The following is a 21,955-nucleotide window of genomic DNA, read 5'->3' as shown; positions in this document are numbered from 1 at the left end:
ACTTACTGCTGATATTTTATTCTACCTTCTGGCAAAGGAGCAGAAACACTAATGCAGTTTCTTTTCAATAAGGTCCTATGCCCTTTCCTTGCACTTTATTTATTCACACGCCTACAAATCAGTAGCTTAAAACTTTTGAGCAGAATATTTCTGACATGTTGGTGAACTGCAGCCAGCAAAACGACACTGCCTGATTGTCGGTGAAGAGTCAGACATGGTATATCATCATTTCATAAACAAAATGCTCTGTGGTCTGATGCATTTTGATGAATGTCGCCATGACAACTGCATAATTCATGAATTGTATTAGTGCTCCATTTGTCATTTTTGAGTTATGATTCATGCTAGGGATTGTCAAAAAAAAAAACCCTCTTTCCTTTCACCCACAATGTTTTAAGATCCTCACCCCCACCCCTAAACACCCCACCACACCTCTTCCTAAATGTCAGCGTCAGCTGTTGCGGTGTGATGCAGGCCGAATTAATCTGCACTCATAAATATCTTGTTAGCATCACTTGAGAGTGAGAGACCTGCTTGTATTTATTCTACTGGCAGGGACATCATGTTCAGCAGCTTCAGAGTGTCATTGCTGCCACCGAGTGGTGATGAAGGGGAATATAACTGTCATAATGTTTTATTACTCCTCCCTCCATAAGTCAGAAAACAGTGAATTTAAAGTACAAAAATGAATTTATTCCAGCTGTATATATGCAAAGTACATTTGTTTTAAATAACAGTGCAAAACCATTCTGTTGCATTTACCAAATATATATCATGGACTATTACAAGCTTATAAAATATAAAACAGTTTACATAAAAATAGCATATAAATGAAAAATTTGAAAAACTAAATAAAATATGGTCATACATGTCTCACAGTGGCTTGAATCTCGCTGTCATTCCTTGTCCAGGCTTTTGTCAAAACTGGAATGTAAATCTGAGGTAAAGAGAGGGAAAAGGCCAGTGGTTATATTACAGGAACTCGTCTTGCTTGGGCGAGTTTCTGAAGGCTGGGTCTGAGAGATAAGACATTAATGACCAGCAGTGCGTCTCATTTTAATCTACTGACCTTCAGCTCCAGAGGAGACACGACTAACGTCCGAGTGTTCAGGAGTGATGTTCTCGTCACTCTCACCTTAAACACACATACACACAGACAAACACACACATTTAATTATCGCTTTGGACATTTCAAGGTTCTTCATCAAATGTCTTATAGTTTAATATGCTCATATATAATTAATGCATTTTTTTCTTTATCTGCCATTCCATCTGTGGGACTCGCTAATAAATTAACTGGTAGACAATTTATGTAAAAATTCCCTATTTGTATTTGGCCATTAAAATTGAAATGCAGTAACATTTGTAGTATTTACACATTTCCATGTAAGATGCATGAAACTCAGTAACCAGTTATATGGTTTTATAGAGTTTAATCATATTATTGTTTAAAAGTAGGTTGAAAAAAATAAATTAATTAGATTTTTTTCTCTTTGTTTTGTTTATTACATTATTTACTTCTTCAAGAGTAAAGGAACCAAGGTAATTTATTGCAATGAACTCTGCTCTCTCTCTTTTACTCTCACACCTCCTCATGCTTCTCGCTGCCTTCATATGTTGTCATTCCTCTCAATTTATTTTGATTCCTTCTCATGCTCATTTTCTCCCCTCTCTCTCTCTCTCTCTTTCTCTCTCTCTCTCTCTCTCTCATATCAGTATTTTCTCCCTCTCACCTCTTCCCTCCTCACTAGGCGTTGGACTCCCGTCCTGGTCTTTTTCCCACAAGGCACTGGATGGCGGGTTTAAGCGGCGCATTGGCCGTGAGCGATTGTCTCCCGGGCTGAAGGATTGGGATACGCCTCCCTCTCGGCTCCTTATACCCCAGACATGTCTGGAGGAGCCCAGTTTACGGCGTGTTGTCCTCAGGATCACTTTGGAAGGCTCATCTGTGTCTCCCTGAGAGGACACTCTCCTCAGAGTCGATGGAGATCCCCGGGCGCTCTTGGGGTCCTGCTCCTGACCTGTACAGGTGGCCTTATTACAGCTCATATTATTATAACACTGATTATAAATAATGTTAACAGCTACACTGACAAATTATTAGTGGCAACTTGTGAGATATTTGCTTATCCTGTGAGGACATTCAGAACAGACTTCCACAGCTCTATAAAGAGTTACTGCTCTCTAAGGTGAACTAAAGTGAACACCTCTGGTAGAGGTCCAAGATTAAGAATTATAGCAGGCTGCTTTAGAGTGCAAGCCTCTTATTGTAATGGCTTTGTAGGACAGAGTTTTACAGAGTCCGTAGCTGTGTGTTTGGTGTGTGTGCTGCCTTGTGCGAGGTCTGGACTGCATTAATTCTGCTGTCTCTTACTGAAAGCTGATGATGTGATGGAGGAGGGCAGCGCAGAGTCTCCAGGCTCTTCCAGGATGTCCATGCTGCCGATGGTGATAAACTGAGCACGACCGTCCCTGCCTCCTTTAGGCTTTATCAGCTTCTTCATACGGTCAGCGATCCAATTAGACTTCCTGGTGGGTGAAAAAATATGTGTAAGGCCATGGACAACAAATGTAGCCAGAAGGCTGAAGAGTAGTGAGGGGACAGCTTTAGAGGACCGAGGATGCATTTCCAGCATGCATTAAAATAAATGTAAAAAGTGTACAGACATAGACATCAGATTAAGCCAAAATCTTTTTTTTTTTCAATACAGGCCCAAATTACATACTACAAACAACAGGTTACACAGTACACTGTGCATTACTGAGGAGGTGAGTGCAATGTGAGGGAGATATTTATGGAAAAAAATCAGAGGTGAGGTAGATTTCTATTACATGTTGGCTAGCTCTAGTGCAAAACTTAAAGCCTGCTTTGGACAGCAAATATGTCTTGGCTGATAGAATACATCTGTGGCAGGAGGAAAACTGTGTACATTTGATTTCTAAAATCTTCCATGAAATCTGACTGACTTGGGTTGTTTGGGTGCAGACATGCTAGGCTCCAGAACCCGATATTGATCCATTATCTTCTCCACCAATTTCTGCTTCTCTCTGCGTAGCTCGTTCAGTTTATCACTGGAAGACAATAAGGGAGAGGAAGAAGGAGAAAGATGTTATGTGCTCATTAAAGAAGAGGCATGTTGTGTTTCTAAATCTATTTATATCTATCTATATGATAGAGCTATTTTAATGCATGATTTGGGAAAAAAGGCAAGTAATAAAGACTGTAATACAGTTAGAAGAGTGGGTGAGTGTTTGTAGTACACACAGGTATTCTCTCTGCTGGTTGTGGTGCTGGTCTCGGCTCTCGAGGCTGCGTTCCAGAAGGGTTCGGTTCTCTTTGGCTAGACACTGGTTCTGATCTACCAGGTGCCTGTTCTCCTCCTCCATATTCCCTTTCAACTGATTAAGAAGCTAAAAGCAAAACACACACACACATTCCATCAAAAACCTGCATGAACATAATTACTACCATAACGTGCATAATGTTCTGGTGTTATTAACAAGCTATAATTCAAGTGTCACAACATTGTGGCATTCATAATGTTTTTCTTTTTCACAACTGTCACTGCTATTAATTACAAAACACTAACACTTAAAACACTTTATAAAAAGAAGTCTTCTGGGCTGTTAAAACAGCTAAATATTTTGGGGGGTTGTAGTTTTTCTTTTTTTTTTTTCCTTTTTTTTTTGCACATATCATTTGTAATCATCTGCCAGGATTGAGGTGTGTGGTTTTCTTGGACCTGGTACTGGCTGTTGAGGCGGACATTGTTCAGGTCCAGTTGCTGGTTCTGTTCTTTCAGCATGTTGAGTTCTCCCTCCAATTTGGTTCGCTCTAGCTGGGCCGTGCTCATTTCACTACGCTGAACCGAAACCTGGGCCATTAACTCCGACTGCACCTGGACCCACTCCTTCTGCTGGTTCACATACCTATAGGTAATTCAGCTAAGAATCAGTCAGGCAGTAGGACAAGCATTCAGTCCCCTTGCTATCTGAAAGGGATAATCAGAGTTTTGTGAATCATACACCAAAAACGTAATTTAATATAATATAATAATATAATTACAAAATTAGGATCACCTAACTAAATAATGGATACATGTTACTAAATAATGGATAACACCTTTAATCATCCTTCCATATAGAATTTAGCACTATTTAGTTTACAACCGCAATCATTTCAAATTTTCACTCAAAAATCAGGGTAGAAATGAGTGAAATTGTGAAAATATGAATTATTCTGCATCTTTGGATTTTTTTTTTTTTTTTTTTGGATCTTTGACTATTTTTGGCTGTCAAATAACATCAAAACAACATGAGCACAAATGATGAATCAGCTATTCCCTTACCACCATATACATCACATCAAACATACCCTTATTTATCCTCAAGATGCGATAGGGAGAGAATATAGGGAAAACCGTTGGAAAACTTTAGATATCCAGGACTCCCGGAAAGAATTAAATTATATAGAGGGAAAAATCATTTAAGTCAAGCTGAGGTAGAACTGCTTCAGGCTGAAAACTCAAAATATTTGAACACAGAGTTGCAGGTAGCATAACAGAAAGAAGCCACAATAATCAGGTTCAAAGACACATGTAGTCTCGCAGACAGATTGTACACTCAGTCCACAAATCTGTCAAAGGAGAAGTTTTTCCAATTCTGCAAGGTCTTGTGTTTTATCTAGCTAGCTGGGGTTAAGAATTAGTTCACTAATATTAGAGTGCATTCCAATCAAATGTATAAATGAAAATCAGCAAAATAGGAGGAATTCATCAAACTTTCTGTGGCCATGTGCACATTTTGTTAGAATTATTTTTCTACACTCTAACCCATAAATAATTATTATTTTTTAAATGCAAAAATAGCATTTTTATACCAGAGAGGGCAATTTTTTCATTATCTTTCAACATTACTCATGTTGTATTAATAAATTGTTAATGAACTTTAACGAAAAAACTGCCATTGATTAAAAAAAACTCTGTGCAATTGTTCTGCTCAGGTTTCTATAGAACAGATCACTGTTTTAAGTTGCTATGCAGCACAAACACAGAAATATAGAAACTTTGCCATGAGTCACGTTACACTGTGCGTCTCTGACTTACTCATGTGGGTGTAGGTTTTTCTCTGTGGGTGTCTGCTTCACTTCCTGTTTTATCTAATCCTGATAATGGAATAACAGTATTTTCAGACTTGCCTCTCGTTCTCCATTTTTAGCCATTCCAGCTCTTTCTCTCTGTCGACCTGCTCCTGTATGGCCCTCTCCATTCTCTCTCTCTCTGCTTGTATTTCTTTCTCAGCTTCCTCCATCTTAGCTTTGCTTTCCATCAGCTCTTTATGTCTGGAGATAAATGGTGCAAATATGCAGACAAAATGAAACTATCAGTGAATTATATTACCTTATAAAAGTAACTTTAGTTTCCACACATTGGAACGTCTGAGTCTGTACCAGCATCAGTGGATATTGTGTGACAGTTTTTCAGCAAATGCAGACATATATAATGTATAATGAACATGAAATTTGAATAATGTGCTACATAAAAACTAGGTTATATAGAAAGCTTTCAGTTACAACTGGCACAGTAACATAAATGTCAGGAAACTTAATGTATTTTGTACTTTCCATTTACTAAAAACAATTTAGATTTTAAAACAAAACAATTAAAAGTTTAATATTTTTGGTCAAACAGAGAGTAGAAAAAAAAGTTACTGGACAGTTTAGGTGATATCTGGGCAAAGATTAGTAACCTCAGAGTTTTGAAAAAGAAAAATAATACCTTTCATTAGTGATACACCTTGTATCTATAGTATATACATCCAAATTTACATTTCTTACAATACTATTGGTTGTGTTCACTTTTCCATGTTAAAAGAATACATTTTCAAGTTCTATTTAATCCAATTTAAACTATATAGTGTGATATTTGTGATCATCACACTCATATCTGGGGCTTCCCCAAAATGTTGCCACAGATTTGGAAGAACACAGTTGTCTAGAATGTCTTTGTAAGCAATACAGTTTCCCTTCACTGAAACTAAGAGGCCTAAACATCCCTGTGCACAAAGCCAGCTCCATGAAGATATGGTTTGCCAAGGGAGTTGTGGAAGAACTCGAGTGTCCTGCATAACAGTGATTCTGACTCAACCCAACTGAACACCTATGGGAGGAGCTGAAACGCTACTGCAGCCTAGGCCTCCATACCTAACATCATCCCCTGACCTCAATAATGCTACTGAGTTGAGCAGTAAAGATTCCTTTATGACCTTGAGTCCCAGAACATTTCCCCATAGTGTTGTGAACCTTACCTGGCCTCCAGTTCTCTGTACTGAGCCTCTACAGCTCGACTGCTGCTCTTTAGCTGACTGTGCTTGGCCAGTAGTTCTTCCAGTTCTGCCTCCTGCCTCTGCTGTAAAGCTGTCAGCCTCTCATGGTCCCTTCTCAATGATTCACAACGCACTGCTGACTCTTCTTTCTCTTTCTGCCACACCTTAGACTCAGCCTCTAGAGTGGCACATCGCACCTCAATCTCTCTACGCTGTGCCAACAATGAGGCATTCTGGGAGCTTAGAGAAGCCTGTTCCACCTAAGTGAGAAAGATGAACCGAGTCCAAGAGAATAGTACTTGAACAGTTATACCACAGTTCTTCTGAATTCTCAGATCTGATTCATTAGAAGGTTTTTGATTAACTTTTGATAACAGCAGCTTTGACAGCAGTGTAGGGTGTAATTCAAATTTATATTTATGTGCTCACTTTAATGCTTTATCATTTCTGCTAAAAAAAAAAAATAAAAAGTGACTTCACATCATCTAAGCTTCTAAGGAACAAAAGTCTTTGTGATGTTCCGTTTCTGGTAAATCTTGAATCCGATATCAGTTCCAAAAATTTGTTATCTTCCAATATTTTGATCTCAATTCCAAAACTGTTATCTTACAAAGCTGTGATGTTTATTCTAATATTGTTCATTTGAATGGGTTCACAAATTGGTAAGTTGTTCCATCATTACAATCCATTCATCACACTTTCACATATCCAGAGCTCAACAGCACTTCGAAAATTAGGTCATGCTGAACATACAGGGATAAAATAATGAATCAATTTTAAGTTTGGTGTTAAGGCCCATTACTTTCCACAGACACCATAAATCGATTTGCTTTTTTTTATTTTATTTTATTTTTTTTTAATAATAATTTAAAATAATTTTATATTCCAAAGAAATTTCATTGTGTGAAATTTTCTGCTAGTGGGTGCCAATTAGGAAAGCGATGAAGATGTGACATGGATGTGAATGAGAGATGATGCATGACAACAACTGTGACGTAAAACCAAGGACAAATCGAGGACATATAAATACTTTGCTGTTTAACTACAATTAGAATATATTATAGAAAAGATTTTGAATAAAAAATTCCAGTCTGGGCTTAATTTAGGGGGTGACATCGAATTCAGCTTTTCTCTACCTACAGTATTAGATTTATGTTAAGAAGTGACAGGGACATGATGGGGATGTCAGGGCAATGTGAGGGAAGCGTAATAAGGTTGTAATGGGAACTTAACGTTGATGTATTGGGTGTTTTAGACATGTTGGGGACATGATGGGAATTTGATGAAGACATATTAAGGTTATGATGGAGACATGATGGGGACATGATTACAACCACACTGATAACTTTGAGAGTATGCTTGGCATCACAGGAAAAAATCTTTAAAACACTATTAATTACACAAAGTACCTGTAGTTTGGTGTTGAGCTCCTGCAGTTTAGAGCAGCTCTCCTGCAGGCTGATGGACTGACGTTGCAGTGTGTCCAACTGTTCTCGCAGCTGAGTGCAGGCTGTTTGTGACTGTGCCAATTGTGTTAGCAACACCTCTCGTTCCTCCTGCAGCACTACAAGCTGGGATATAACACAGTGACAGGGGTTTCAGCACATCAGCAGGGAAGTCATAAAATTATTTTATGTTGTTATGTTGAACTTTATAGATAGGCAGACGTCATTAGTTAACTAGATAGGCAGACATCATTAGTTAACCTCTATCTCTCTCTCTCTCTCTCTCATATATATATATATATATATATATATATATATATATATATATATATATATATATATATATATATACATACATATACAGTATTATTACTGTGCATTAATGTAAAAGCAATCATAGGCACAAACATAAACAAACCTTTTTCTCCAAATGTATCAGCTTCTCGCTGTCAGGATGTTGGCTCTTACTGTTGATTTCAGCACTCTCTGCTTTTTTGTCTTTAGAGGATGACTCAATGGCTGCGACCTGATTCTCAGAGCTGATATGTGCCTCCTCTGCTCTTTCTCTCTGCTTTGGACTTTGTCTGGAATCGTCTTTCCTCCCAGTGCCTGAATTGCCGAGAGACGCATTGGTCTCCGACACTACTCTGGTATGCTCAGCTTGCAGCTGTGCAAATTGTGAGGTGGCCAATTTAAGCTTAGCTTCGGACTCTTTAATTAACTGGTTTAACTCAGCAACCTGAGTGCTCAACGTCTGGGACTGTACTCTCTCACTGGTTATCTCCTAAAAAAATTAAAAAATTCTATTTGGACATCCATAGCAACACATACTGTACTTTCACCAAAAAAATGAATAAAATATTTATAATGAGAAATATTTTGATGGCACCTGTGTTAAAGAGGTGATCTGTGTGCTGTTCTCTGCATTTAGTGCATTCAATTGTGTGTTCTCCTTCTTCAGTTCCTCTAGTTGAATGCAGGTCTCTTTGAGCTGGGCAAGTTCCTGACACACCCGTCTACAGAAACATGGGGTGAGAAACTTGAGTCTGTGTTTCGGCAATACAATGCTGCCCTAAAGCCCTATGCATAAAACTGCTTAATGAGCACAGCAGTTACAGCAGTTTGTTGTTTTAGAGCCCTTTGCTACCTGTGAGACAAACTATAATTACTTGAAAACAAGCCATTCCCTGTAACCTACTCAACCCTTATGTCTTAAACTTATGGTTAGTGAGGCAGAGCTGAGAGACTTCGTTATGGCTAGGATGGGGGTCATTTAGACTACAAAATAAATTAATGAACAAATACATATACACCTAAGCCTTCTTTCTTTCATTTTTAAACAATGTTTAGTATAGCAACCTATAATAAAGTGTGCATCTAAACTTTTATAGTGTCTACATTTTAATTAAGTGTCTAGAAGCCTCTGTTAAAAGCTGCAGGAAATTGTTTGCACTGACTGCCACAGCAAAGCAAACAGTTAAGTTAGTCACTGTCTTATTATAATTATTATTCTGGCACCAAGGTGGTGGAATGAACTTCTCCTAGAGGTCCGGACAGCTGAGTCCCTGGCTATTTTCAAACGGCGGTTGAAGACCTACTTATTCAGGAAACACTTCGACTAGCACTTCTTTCCCTATCTTTTGCATTTATATTAAAAAAAAAAAAAAAAAAAAAAAACAACCTTTGACACTTTTTCATTGTAGCTTTGAACAATGTTTTAAACTCATGATATCTTAAGTATGTAGCCTAGTGAGCCAGCATTAATGTATTCAATGCTAGAGATTTAAGCACTTATGTATGTCGCTCTACTGTAGATAAGGGAGTCTGCCAAATGCTGTAAATGTAAATTATAACTATTAGTGTGGAATTTGACTTTATAGGATTTGACTTGTATGCCGGTTTGTTCTTGGACTTAGTCCTTACACCATTTTCCCTCTCTCCTTCTCTTTATATTTCTATATATACAAACATATAATTTTTTCTGTGGCATCCCTAATAAATATATATCATTTTATGTACCACTTGTACCATTTTATTTGGGGGAGAATGTTCTTTTTGATTGTTTTTGAGTGATCTTAAAATGCACAGTTAACTCATAAAATTTATAAAGGCTGGTGTATTCATACAAATGAATCTGTGCTCAGGAAGGTTACTGAATTTATTATACAGTTAAATGGGTCTCAGACTTAATCTTTGTGGACACCTGTTCTAAAGTATATCTGAATTTCATTGATTATTATTATTAATATAAGTAGTAATAGTCGTGCTACAGTAATCAGGGTCTGAACCTGTTCTGGAGCTCCAGGCTGCAGGCCCTCTGATTGCCATGTTCCAGGGCCGAAGCGGTGCTCTCCAGCTGCTGCCGGAGTCTGGCCATCTCACGCTCTTTCTGTCTCTGCTCACGCCGTTGACTGTCCAGCTCAGATTGACACACCTCCTTCTCCTGCTCCAGTCGTGCAACCTCCAGCATGGCCTCATCCTGCCTCTTGCCCAGAGATTCGATCTCTAGGCCAGACTCCTTCAACTCAACTTCTAGCTCCTCCTCTCGTCGACGGGCAGAGTCCAAGCTCCGTCCTAAACGCTCAAGCTCCGCCTTCAGAGTTTGATTGGTCAACTCAAGCTGATCACCCTTTAAATATCAAGAAATGATAGAACTCAACAAGATCACTCTAAATATTATATATATTTCACAATAAAAATGATTTTGAGAATAATAAATAAATACTGCGTGTTTAATTACCTTCAATAAACAACTTCATTTTTACTCATCTAATCTACCTTTAATATTTATATTGATCTACAATCAGATATAAATGAAGCTAATAAACTCAGGTTTTACAGCTCTACAATGAAGTTTTATTGGTGTGCATCCCTACCTTGCGCACTGAGGCTCGAAGAGAATCGATGTTTGCTTTGAGGGTTTCTCTCTCCCTCTCCAGTGCAGCTCTCTCTCCCTCTAGCTGAGGAATAAGTGCAGCCTCCATCTTCTGCAGCTCTGCCTGACTGCGCAGACGCATCAGTTCCTCCTCCTGGTGCATGGATTCACACTGCAAAATCTAACAAACAAACACAAGTATGCAACTTTTGAAAAATATTCAAATCATTCTTGTGATCTTCGATGGCATCTAAAATTTGGGAATTTACTTTTTAGCTTAAATCTCTTTCAACAAGTCGGTCTATTTTCATTTCCTAGATTTCCCACAATGCCATTCAACTACCTGCTGATAGTGGTGCCAGTGGGATTCAGCTCTTAGCTTCAACTCTTAGTTTCTTCAAATACCTAAAGAAAGTGATGCAGCAGTGCTTTGTTGCTTTATTGCTTTAGTCTGTCCAGCTCTCTCAGCTTTTCATCTTTACACTTTAGATAAACAGATAAACTTTTAGAGCTTCAAAATTCATCCTAATACTGCCATCAACACTGTTACGCTTGACATTTTATGCTTGACATTTTATGCCTCATTTTTTATGATTCTCTGCCCAGCACATTTAGTCAAGTATGGGCATAATTAATACTCATTTGTCTTAAAGTTATGGAAAATTTTGTTATACCTCTATTTGTTTCCTAGCCTCAGTCAGGCTCTCTGCTGTTTTCCTCAATCTCTGGCTCTCAACTTCCAGAAGAGCCAATTTCTGCTCCGTCTCCCGAGACTTCTTAGTCTGCTCTCCCAGTTTGGATTGCAGCTCTTGGACCAGTTTTGCTTGCTGATCTGCCTTCTCAACTGCCTGCTGAAGCTGAGTGGATAGCACGTAGATCTCCCTGTGGAGCTTATCCACCTCCACCTCCATCTTTCTCACTTCTTCTTCTTGGTTTGCTTTTTGTATGGATATCTGATCATCTGATTTGCTTTCCTCCTCTGATGTAATGTTTTCAATTTTATTTTTTCCTGTCCCTGTCCATTTCTGTCCTTCTGCTTCGCCTCTTTCTTTTCTCTCTATATCATTATTAGTCTTTTCTTTTCTCTCTTTTAGGAGGACTTCCTCTCCTTCTCCATCTTCCCTCTGTGCTCTCATCATCTCTTCCTTTCTCTTCTGTCTTTTGTCTGCCTCCTCTTTTCCCATATCTTTTCCTTCACACTCCCCTCTCGGGATCTCTCTCTCCACCTCTCCAGCTGACCTCTCCTTCTGCTTTTCTTGGAGTCTGGTTTTCTCCAGCTCTTCAAGGTTTCTCTTTAGACTGGTATTTTCATTCTTCAGGTTCTGAAACTGACAGTTGGAAAGAAAATAGATTTGAAAAAAAATGAAACCCGAAGCCTAAAAGCAGCAGATCAAACAAACTGAAAACAAACTCTGTAGTGTGGGCTTTCTGTTTATTGTTTGTTGAGTGTGTGCATGTGAAGTGTCTTACCTCTCTGAGGGTATTCTGGTGCTCTTCTTCCAGTTGTTTGAGTCTGTCTGTCTGTCTCTGAAGAGCCTCTGTCACTTCAGGAGTGTTGGTCTGCAGAGCCTAAGCAACACAAATTAAGCATCTTATTTTTAACAGAATGAGGAAACCAGGGTTAGTGGTCAAATTGGAAGCATTGGCTTAATCAGCAGCATTTTCCTACTAAGGCCTTTAGTAGTTCAGCAAGCTCATCTGATATACACAAAAAAATGATTGGTAATTGTCCATGAAAAAATATTTGCCAGCTCAGATCAAAATGGCAAATATCTCTTACTTCATTATCCATCACAATGAAGATTCACACGTGTACATTAACACTGTTAGACTTTTCTTAGTCGGTAGGTGTGAATCTAACTGATACACTGGTCAAACATTTTGCCTGAAAAAAAAGATGTTCTTAAATTAAAGCTTAATCTGATCATCCAATCTTACTTTTTGCAAATGTTCTAAATTATATGTAAGAGGTCTTTGGTATTCATGGCTTAGTCTTTAATCGTGACACTGTCATCTGGAGGCAAATGACTGCTGACAACCTGCAATTATAGCATGCTCTGTAATTAAATATTTGTAATTCAAATGTCTGTCAAATAGACAAACTGGTGCTGAGGTTTTAAATAGAAAAGATGTTATGGAGTTACATTCTTGTCAAAATTAATCATACATGAATACACTGCTGATTATATTTTTATGAATCATTAATCCCATTATTGTATATGAAATTTGATAACATATGTGAGTTGATCGTTGATATTCATAAAAGGTTTGGTAGATGTAAATTTTAAAAATTCAGATTATATTCAAGTGACTATAGATGTGCAAATCATAAAATTTTTTTATTGCATTAATTTGAGCAAGCCTGCCATTTGACCCCTAACCTCTTGCTCGGCTTGCAGGTGCTCCAGTCGTCTCCTCAGTTCAGCATTTTCGTTCTCAGCTCCCAGAAGCCTTAGTGAGGATGCCTCGTTTACCTCCACACTCAGTGGCTTCAGGTCCATTTCTGAGTAGAATTAGAGGCAGGGATTAAAGATTATGAAAAAAGCAATGAATGAATATTTGGTAGTAAATCAGTCATGGTACTAAATCAGAAAGTGTCAGGGTGGTCAAGTGCCATGTGTGATATAGTCACCATGATCTTCAGGGGATTTGGGTTCCTGAAACTCTTCATCAGATTCCAGCTCAGAGTAGAGTACACGAGGATGAGACATTCTCTGTGTAACATCCGCAGAATGAGATGGGTGCTTTAGATCCATCTGCAGACTCATATTCATCTCCAACATCTCGTCGACCCTCTGCCTCTCCACATCCCGCTCCTACACACAGACACAGACACTTATACATACACAAACACCCCCCTCGTCGACCCTCTGCCTCTCCACACCCATACCCCACACACACAGCTTCCTCCTTCCTACTGAAGCTATTCATTATGGGTGGCACTTATTCATTACTATATTTAACATTTCTATTCAGTAAACATCTGATTAAAAAGATCAGCAGCACTCTCGTACCGCCTCCATGTCCATGAGTTTCTGCCTGAGCAAAAGATTGTCTTTTTCCAGTTCCCGTAGGGCAGAGCATCGTGCCCGTGCGTCATCAAGTTGCTCCTCCAGCAGGGCCTTGTTCTCCTGCAGTGAAGCACAGTACTGCTGCTGCTCCTGTAGGGGACATTACAGAGGCATAATTAGACTAGCTACAGGGTACCTGAACATTGGTCTATATTTTCTTCTAGTCTCAAAAACATTTAGGATAAGCATTGATTAGACATGAGCTGAAAATAATTTTGCATGTTCTTCTTGGTTAAATAAACTCAAGAAAACTCCCAAGTGTCCCAATTCAGGTAATACCTAGACTTTATGTATTTCAAAAATGGCCGTTATTCCATAAGAAATGTTATGTTATATTGAGCCATCTAAAATACCTCCAGAATGTTTTCAGAATTAATGAAATGGAGATCAGCGTCATTTTTCCAAAGCGACCTTAAACCCCACAATCCATAATTTTTAACATAGGCTACCTAGCACACTGATATTCATGTTGATATAATGGCAAGCTAATGTTAAGCAAGAGACAGTGACAGAATGAGTCTTTTACCTTTGTGCTGTTACTCATATGGTTACTGATCTCCCCTAATACCTCCTATTTGGACCGTAATAAATCTTGACAAAAATCTTGATGTTCCAATAGCTATTAAAGGAAGTGGGTTATCTTACCTAAAACTAACGGTACACCGGAAATTCTTGTTTAAAACCAGAAATTTCAGGAAAATCTTTTTTCCAATGTAGAAAAAATAACAGAAACCAGACCTTTTTCTGAAACTTAATAAAAAAAATACATAAAAACAAATATTTAATTGCTAAGTACTTCTCATAGTAAGTAGATTTAAACAGGCAATAAAATTAATGACTTCAACACTTTAATGTGTTTCTCAGGAGCCGTATGGATTAAGAATGCTGAAAAATTTGATGTTTTCTGGCAAGTGTGGGGCAAATTGGGCAGAGGACACAGATGGCTCAGGCCAAATGACTCATAAAAAGTGCAGCAAGTTTAGTGTTGGACAGCTGTTGCCAAAAGTTATTGTGGGTAACTACATTTTTTTTATCAACCTGCAATCATCCCCAATTTTGTAATGGTCCCTTGGATGACAAGATGTCATTATTTTGAAGCCCTACCTTTTGTAATGCGTATTTTCAGCCTTTATGATCTTTGTTCAACGTGTTGGGTGTTGATGAGTTTACCTTCAGTTGAGTGCGGTACAGCTCCATGCTACGCAGACGATGTGTACAAGTCTTAAGCTCCATCTGTAGCTGCTCTGCTCTGTTTGCACGCTCACGGATACAGTCCACTTCGTCTCGCAGATTCCGACTGACACGAACTTCGCCCTGCAGTGCTCGGTTCTGGTCCCCCACACAGTGAAAAACAGACTGGGTTAAAAAGTCAGTAGTAAAGCAGTAACTCCAGAAGTTTTAGGAGTTTTTTCTTATTAACTTCAAGACCGCTTTATATGAATAACTGCTTAAAACATAAAAAATGACAAAAGTAGTGTTTCTGTTAGTTTTGCGAGTTCACCTCACACTGTAGTTTCTTAAGTTCCTCTTCCATAGTTTGTATTTCTCGTTTGTAATCAATTAATTGATCTTCTTTATCCTCCCTGAGAATAATTCAGAGATGTTACCACACAACATTGATTTTTTTATTTCTTTTTGGATCTGGTACAGTTTAGTAACTCATGAACTCCTTCACACACCAACTAAGCATGAAATAAATATTTTTAAAGACCTTAAACTTGCACAAATCCATACACACTGATAAACTCACAGTTCCTGTTTGAGTCTTCGTTGTTTGGCTTTGCTATCTGCCAGTTGGATGGACAGTCCCTCTGGAGCATTTTGCCAGAGGCCCGTAGGGGGTGCTGTGGGGGACGAAACTGACTCACATTGCACACTCAGCTCTGCAATTCTCTGAAAATCACACAGTGAGACAAAGATGTTCAGTGAGTATGCCTATTGTTATTCTAATAATGGAAAGATATTCTCCTTCTGCAAAACCATGTGGTGTTGTGTTTAGTGCTGCTCAAAGTTGTAATGAAAGCTGGCAGCGCACATACACAATCACACAAAACACAGTTGTTTTTCTTTACAACAATAGAAAATTCCAGTTAATATTCAGACTAGACTAGAGTGTTTTAGCAATCTTTAAACATTTACCCAAACAAAAAAACAATCACTGCAGAACGATGAAATTGACATGGTTCAGTGAATTCCTGATTTCTGAATGTCTTTGTTATGAATCCATGCCGTCTGAGTGGGATAGTTAAATTGTGTCAATGACAGATTTAGTTGGGTATCCACTCTCTAAAAAATTATTCAAACATATCAATATGTACATATCACAATTGAATGAAAACGACTGCATCTCTACTTTCTCTGGCAAGTTTGAAGGCTTCAATGCAAGCCTAAGACTTTTAGAATTATTTAAGTGTGCCATCCTGAACAGTGTTGAGAACTTTAACTTCATTTCAATGTATGCACAAGGGATTTACAAGTTGTCTTGACCTAAATTACATTGTCTTGTGCATGTGAAATTAAGTCCAATCTGTCCTAATGAAGATTAAATTAGATCTTGGAAAAGGCAAGGTTTTTTACTATCACCTCTAGATGTGTGTCTCTCTGAGCCAGGAGGCCCTGGATCTGTCGAGCAAGGGAACAAAGCAGTGCCTGTAATTCCAGCCCGTCCAGTGCACACACCTCTCCGTATTGCAGTGGCAGGACTGAGCTCGGGTCCTGAGTCACCTGGAGCAAATCAGTTTAATGCAATATAAAACATCCCGGTAGGTAGGTAAGTAGGTAGTTAGTTAGTTAGGTAGGTAGGTAGGTAGGTAGGTAGGTAGGTAGGTAGGTAGGTAGATAGATAGATAGATAGATAGATAGATAGATAGATAGATAGATAGATAGATAGATAGATAGATAGATAGATAGATGAAAACAATATGTTTACATCATTACATTACATATCTTAACAGGATTATTTACTGTGGTCTGAATTTATTTTAGACACGAAAACAGTGTTTGTATGTTTCCATAGGTGGAAAATTATTCAGGTATAAACAGGTCAATATTTCCCTTTACCTGATAAGTTGTATGCTTAACAAGCATGCAAAAAATATGGGCTTTGGCATGATAAAATCTGGTGTTATGGAAGACTGACCTCCTGTATACAAAGAGCAAGTTCTGCCTGAGTCTCGATGTTAAGTGACTGGATCTGCTGAATAAACGTTTGCTTCGTCTCACACTGGCCAGAATAAAACACAAAGACATGCACTGATCAGTTTACTTGTTTCTGCCCATAAGGTAACTAGAAAATCATTTACTGTCTGTGTATATGTGGATGTGAAATGCAGAAAGAAAATTTACCTGAACTGCACATCCCAATAACAGCAGCAACAACCTTCTTAGCTCCTCCAGAGCTCCCTCTGTTGACCAGAATTCAAATAAGTAAAATTCTTTTCACTGAAATATACTTATGCAACATATTACTTACTTATTATTTGCTACACCATACTATTACTTACATATTATTACTAACATTTAGTGAAATCTAAATGTGAAAAAATAGCCACAGTCAATAACTAGAATAATTGAAAGGTGTTTGCTTACCAGTGAGAGGATCTCGCCCCAAAATTGCTACATTGGGAAGAGGCATTAAAACCAGTTGCTGAAGATTTTCCTAATAATATACAAAGAAACAAAACAGAAACAAAACTAATCTATCAATGCCACACTATGGCTGGGATACTAATATACTATAATAATATTACAGTGCTGGCTCTTTCTTTGTGACATAAGAAGTATGATTGTCAGATATAGCAGGCAGTCATACATCTGTCATCTAGAAGAGGCATGACAAAAGCACTACAGCTCAAGTAATCAACTCTACAATGAAATCGGCTTAGGCCAGCATAAAGAAACTGGGCAGTAAAACCAGCTTTACCACCAAGCTTTTGATAGTCTTAAAGACCAATTAAATTAGTTTAACCAAATGTTTGTTTTAGAGTTTAGAGAACCTAAGCTTGCTGTTTTTTTAGATAATTTGGTGTTGGCCATTGGTTCATGCACAGTTTACATTTTGGAAATCCTGTGATGTACAGTTGCACCCACCCAAATATAATTTGGTTATGGTACTGAAAGTGGTTTCCTGAAATATCCTACACCATGTACACAATGTAGCTAGTGTGGGCAATGTAGATTGTATTTCCATAGAAATTACAGCATTCCTGGAAGTATGGAATCAACAGTTCAAGAGGATGGTAACTTTTCCACATGTGACAATGGTGTGACAGGTTCAGTTATTGCCTCACGGCCCAGGGTTGAAAGTTTGATCCTAAGCTCAGATTATTGCCAGTATGGTGTTTTGAATATTAAAACAAATATTAAATCTTAACCAAACTGAAACTCCATCATCCTAACAACACCCAAAGTTACTTCAAACCTGTGCAAAAACACTTCTTGTTTTACATGTTTGTTATTATTTAGTAATTAAACTAAATAAAATCCACCCTTAAAAAAGTTTTTAAAAATTGTTTCTTATCTATTCATAAAACTAATCTTCCAACCTTGCCATTCAGAAAATGTGTTCTAGTGCCTAAATAATAATAATTACAGGTGATAATATTTTTAAATGATAACTGCAGCATGAAGAACAGGACTCAAAAGAATGTTTACAATCATGTCCATTAGATGTCAATAGATGTTAATCTGTGATTGATTAAAAAATGTGCACTTCAATACGTCACTCTGCTTTTTGGGCCACATGTCCACTGGCGTTTTAACATTTACACAAAAAGTTGGAGACTATGCTGTTGAAAGAACATTAAGGGTCAATCGACAGAACAACAGTGCATTTAGATATGCCATAATAACATACTGCACAGAGGCTAGCAAAATTTGTCTCTTACAACATGTGATATACACTGATTGTCATCTCTAATTTGTCTGGGGTCTGGGGCCTGGATGGTGACTTGGGACATTAGGCAGGTGACAACCTGCCTAATGTCCCAAGTCACCATCCAGGCTCCAGGTTCCCTGGAGCAAATTAAGTGGTATAGAATCTGGATGGACGAATATACTGCACAGTGTGTGATGACTAATATGGCCATGTGGTTAAAAAGTTCGTTTAGAGGAAGCTCTACTGCTTCTCATGCAGTTTTAAAGCTTTTGCCTGTGCAGAATTAACAAACAAACTTTAAGTGTTAAATCTAAGTGTGCTGCAAAATTTGTGAAGAAAGTGAAACAGAAGGCAGCAAAAACGAGGAGAATAAGAATGGGTGAAAAAAGACTATTTCCTTCAAAATAACTGTGAAATATTTTGCTATTGCTCTTACTTTAACAAAACCTGAAACAAGAAGTGAAACAACTTGCAAACCAAGTAAAAAAATATAACAACCATTTGTTGTTTTGTGTTCAACTACATCTTAAATGCATCCTAGAACAAACTGACCTCTCAACTAATTCACCATGTTTAATATACACAAATGAACACGTAATACAGAAGAGACTGATATATGTATGTATATGTATATGAATGATATATATGTCATTTTCTAACTGTAAATGCAAGCATTCCTTTTAAATCATATAAACTAGTAAATCCTATGTATTATTAACTCATACATACAAAATATCAATCAAAATAACATACAAAATGGCACAATCATCCCAAGTTTAGGAATTTCTTCTATAAAGTTCTTCAGTATGTATGTACTCTCAAATCTGGTACCTGATAATAAGACCTGAGGTGCCGGTTGAGGATGGAGAAGTTTTGAACTCGGAGAATCTTATCATCACCCACATTATGATAAATCTGCTCTACCTTTGGATTAGAATCACTGGGAAATCCACATTGATAAAGGTTAGTGCTAATGACAAACGTGGTGTTATTTTTATTTTTGATCAGTATTAGTGTGACTATACATCTTACATGATTCTCATGACTTCATTGAGGTAGACTCCATTGGTGAGGCGCAGGTACCCCTTTAGTGCATTATGGGAGTTGGAGTTCACTTCCATATAGTCCTGGCCTTCATCACCAGCCATGTCTTCAAAGAGATGCACCTTTGGTAAAAGAATTATAATTTTTTTTTTTATTTGCATGCTATTATAATATAACTGATTACTATTATACTATCAATAATTTATAAACTAAAGAGTAGGAGGAGGAGGAGGGTGTATGTTATTGCATAAAAATGTGTGTGGGGGGGGTAAGGTAAGGAAAAAATATGAAGAACATATAAAATATTAAGTACATAAATTCTACATAACATAAATACTTTTATCGGACGCTTTACTTAATTATATTCACATTTTTTGAACTTTTACTCAATGCGTAACGCGTAACTTACCCAAGTAACAAGTGCGCTTTCCATAAACTCTTCTAACGTTTCCGTAAAGTTTGCGTCCATATTGTTCATCTCACCGGGTGTCTGTTGGTTCCAAGTATAGTAAAGTAGATCCTTTATGTACTTTACAGATTATTTCATTTTAAACGTCTAAGCCATGCGGATTCTAACCGAAAATAAAAGCGACTACTGCATAGTGACATAGAACCGTTAGCTCATCTTTTTTCCACTGCCACTGCCCTTCTGCTTTTCTGTCATGTTAGACACACGTTGTGTAACCACCCCGGAATCAACCATCTCTCACCACAAGTGTGTGTGTGTGTGTGTGTGTGTGTGTGTGTGTGTGCGTGCGTGCGTGCGTGTGTGTGTGAGAGAGAGAGAGTGTGCGTGTGCGTGTGAGAGAGAGAGAGTGTGCGTGTGTGTGTGAGAGAGAGAGTGTGTGCGTGTGTGTGTGAGAGAGAGAGAGAGACAGAGAGAGTGTGTGTGTGTGTGTGTGTGAGAGAGAGAGAGAGAGGACATTTAAAGGAAAGTTTTACACCTCTCAAAACACGTCGGTACTTTTCTTGTCACTTAGTGGAAATTTCGTCAAAAGTCTTTCATGTGGCTCTCTGTCACAGTTCAGTCATTAGGATGGTAAAAAGTCTTGTTCAGTTTTACTTGTCAGCGCCATCGCGTGGTCAGTGAACCATTAAACGTATAGGAATATTACACATTGAAATACTCACTCACTCACTCATTTTCTACCGCTTATCCGAACTACCTCGGGTCACGGGGAGCCTGTGACTATCTCAGGCGTCATCGGGCATCAAGGCAGGATACACCCTGGACGGAGTGGCAACCCATCGCCGGGCACACACACACTCTCATTCACTCACGCACTCACACACTACGGTCATTTTTCCAGAGATGCCAATCAACCTACCATGCATGACTTTGGACCGGGGGAGGAAACCGGAGTACCCGGAGGAAACCCCCGAGGCACGGGGAGAACATGCAAACTCCACACACATAAGGTGGAGGCGGGAATCGAACCCCCAACCCTGGAGGTGTGACGCGAACGTGCTAACCACTAAGCCACCGTGCCCCCCCACATTGAAATACGTTAAATAAATTTATATTAGTGTTTATCATGTGGTTGAGGGTTCAATTCCTGACTCATATTTGAAAGAAGCAGCCTTTATTTTGTCACATATAAATAAGGGTACAGTGAAATTATTTCTTCACGTATTATTGGGGTCATATTGGGGTCAGAGTGCAGGGTCAGCCATGATACAACACCCCTGGAGGGTTATGGGCCTTGATTAAGGGCCCAACAGTGGCAGCTTGGCAGTGCTGGGGCTTGAACCCCAATCCCCCAATCAACAACCCCACAGCCTTATCTGCATGACCCACCAATTTCTCCAGTCTCCTACTCCAGTTCAGAGACATGCATCTGTAAGCTGACTGGAATCTCTTGTTTGTTGTGTGTGAATGGGTATGAGTCAGTTCAGTTCAGTTTCCCCTGCCACAGTAGTGGTGTTAAATAGAATTAAAAGAAGATCCTAAACAGAGCAAGGGCTCTTTTTTTAACACTACTTTTCAGTTCCTGTCAGTTCATGAGAAAGCTTCTGTAGAATTAGTGGAGACTGCAAACATTGATTTAGGTACAGATTTAGCATGGACTAAATCCAACGTAGATGCTGTAGAGATGTAGATATAATGTACAGTTGCTGTTTACAGTAGATTTAGATTAGGCTAAACCCTTTAGAACTAAATCCCACCTGTGGTGTTACTTGGTATTGTGTGTAAACCTTTAGCTAAAATTAATATCAAGCATTTTTCAGCAAAATCATAAAATGAATCAAATATTTTTTCATTAATCAGGACATAGGACACAGGCCTCATTATCAGCCCTACTGTTCTACAATCCTCTCT

The 21,955-nt window shown here is 38.4% G+C and overlaps 1 protein-coding gene across 1 annotated transcript; it reads right to left on the bottom strand.

Annotated features, from left to right (window-relative positions):
* Positions 1–671: 671 nt before the first annotated feature.
* Positions 672–20,405, bottom strand: ccdc88b (coiled-coil domain containing 88B). Its single transcript, XM_060885037.1, has 29 exons — positions 20,045–20,405; positions 19,624–19,757; positions 19,423–19,531; positions 17,304–17,373; positions 17,061–17,119; positions 16,855–16,938; positions 16,299–16,439; positions 15,466–15,608; positions 15,217–15,298; positions 14,886–15,044; positions 13,659–13,805; positions 13,277–13,460; positions 13,026–13,147; positions 12,115–12,213; positions 11,319–11,972; positions 10,646–10,825; positions 10,058–10,398; positions 8,659–8,785; positions 8,188–8,553; positions 7,734–7,895; positions 6,307–6,584; positions 5,198–5,341; positions 3,744–3,930; positions 3,266–3,411; positions 2,968–3,072; positions 2,375–2,529; positions 1,734–2,021; positions 1,070–1,135; positions 672–937 (listed from the first exon to the last, which is right to left on the bottom strand). Exons 1-29 carry the CDS (start codon positions 20,111–20,113, stop codon positions 897–899), a joined length of 4,842 nt encoding a protein of 1,613 aa, XP_060741020.1. The 5' UTR covers positions 20,114–20,405; the 3' UTR covers positions 672–896.
* Positions 20,406–21,955: the final 1,550 nt, after the last annotated feature.

This window comes from Tachysurus vachellii, chromosome 13 (assembly GCF_030014155.1).
Source record: "Tachysurus vachellii isolate PV-2020 chromosome 13, HZAU_Pvac_v1, whole genome shotgun sequence".
NCBI classification, from domain to species: Eukaryota; Metazoa; Chordata; class Actinopteri; order Siluriformes; family Bagridae; genus Tachysurus; species Tachysurus vachellii.
The sequence above is the reverse complement of the archived record's forward strand: the minus strand, read 5'-3'. Positions and strand labels throughout refer to the sequence as shown.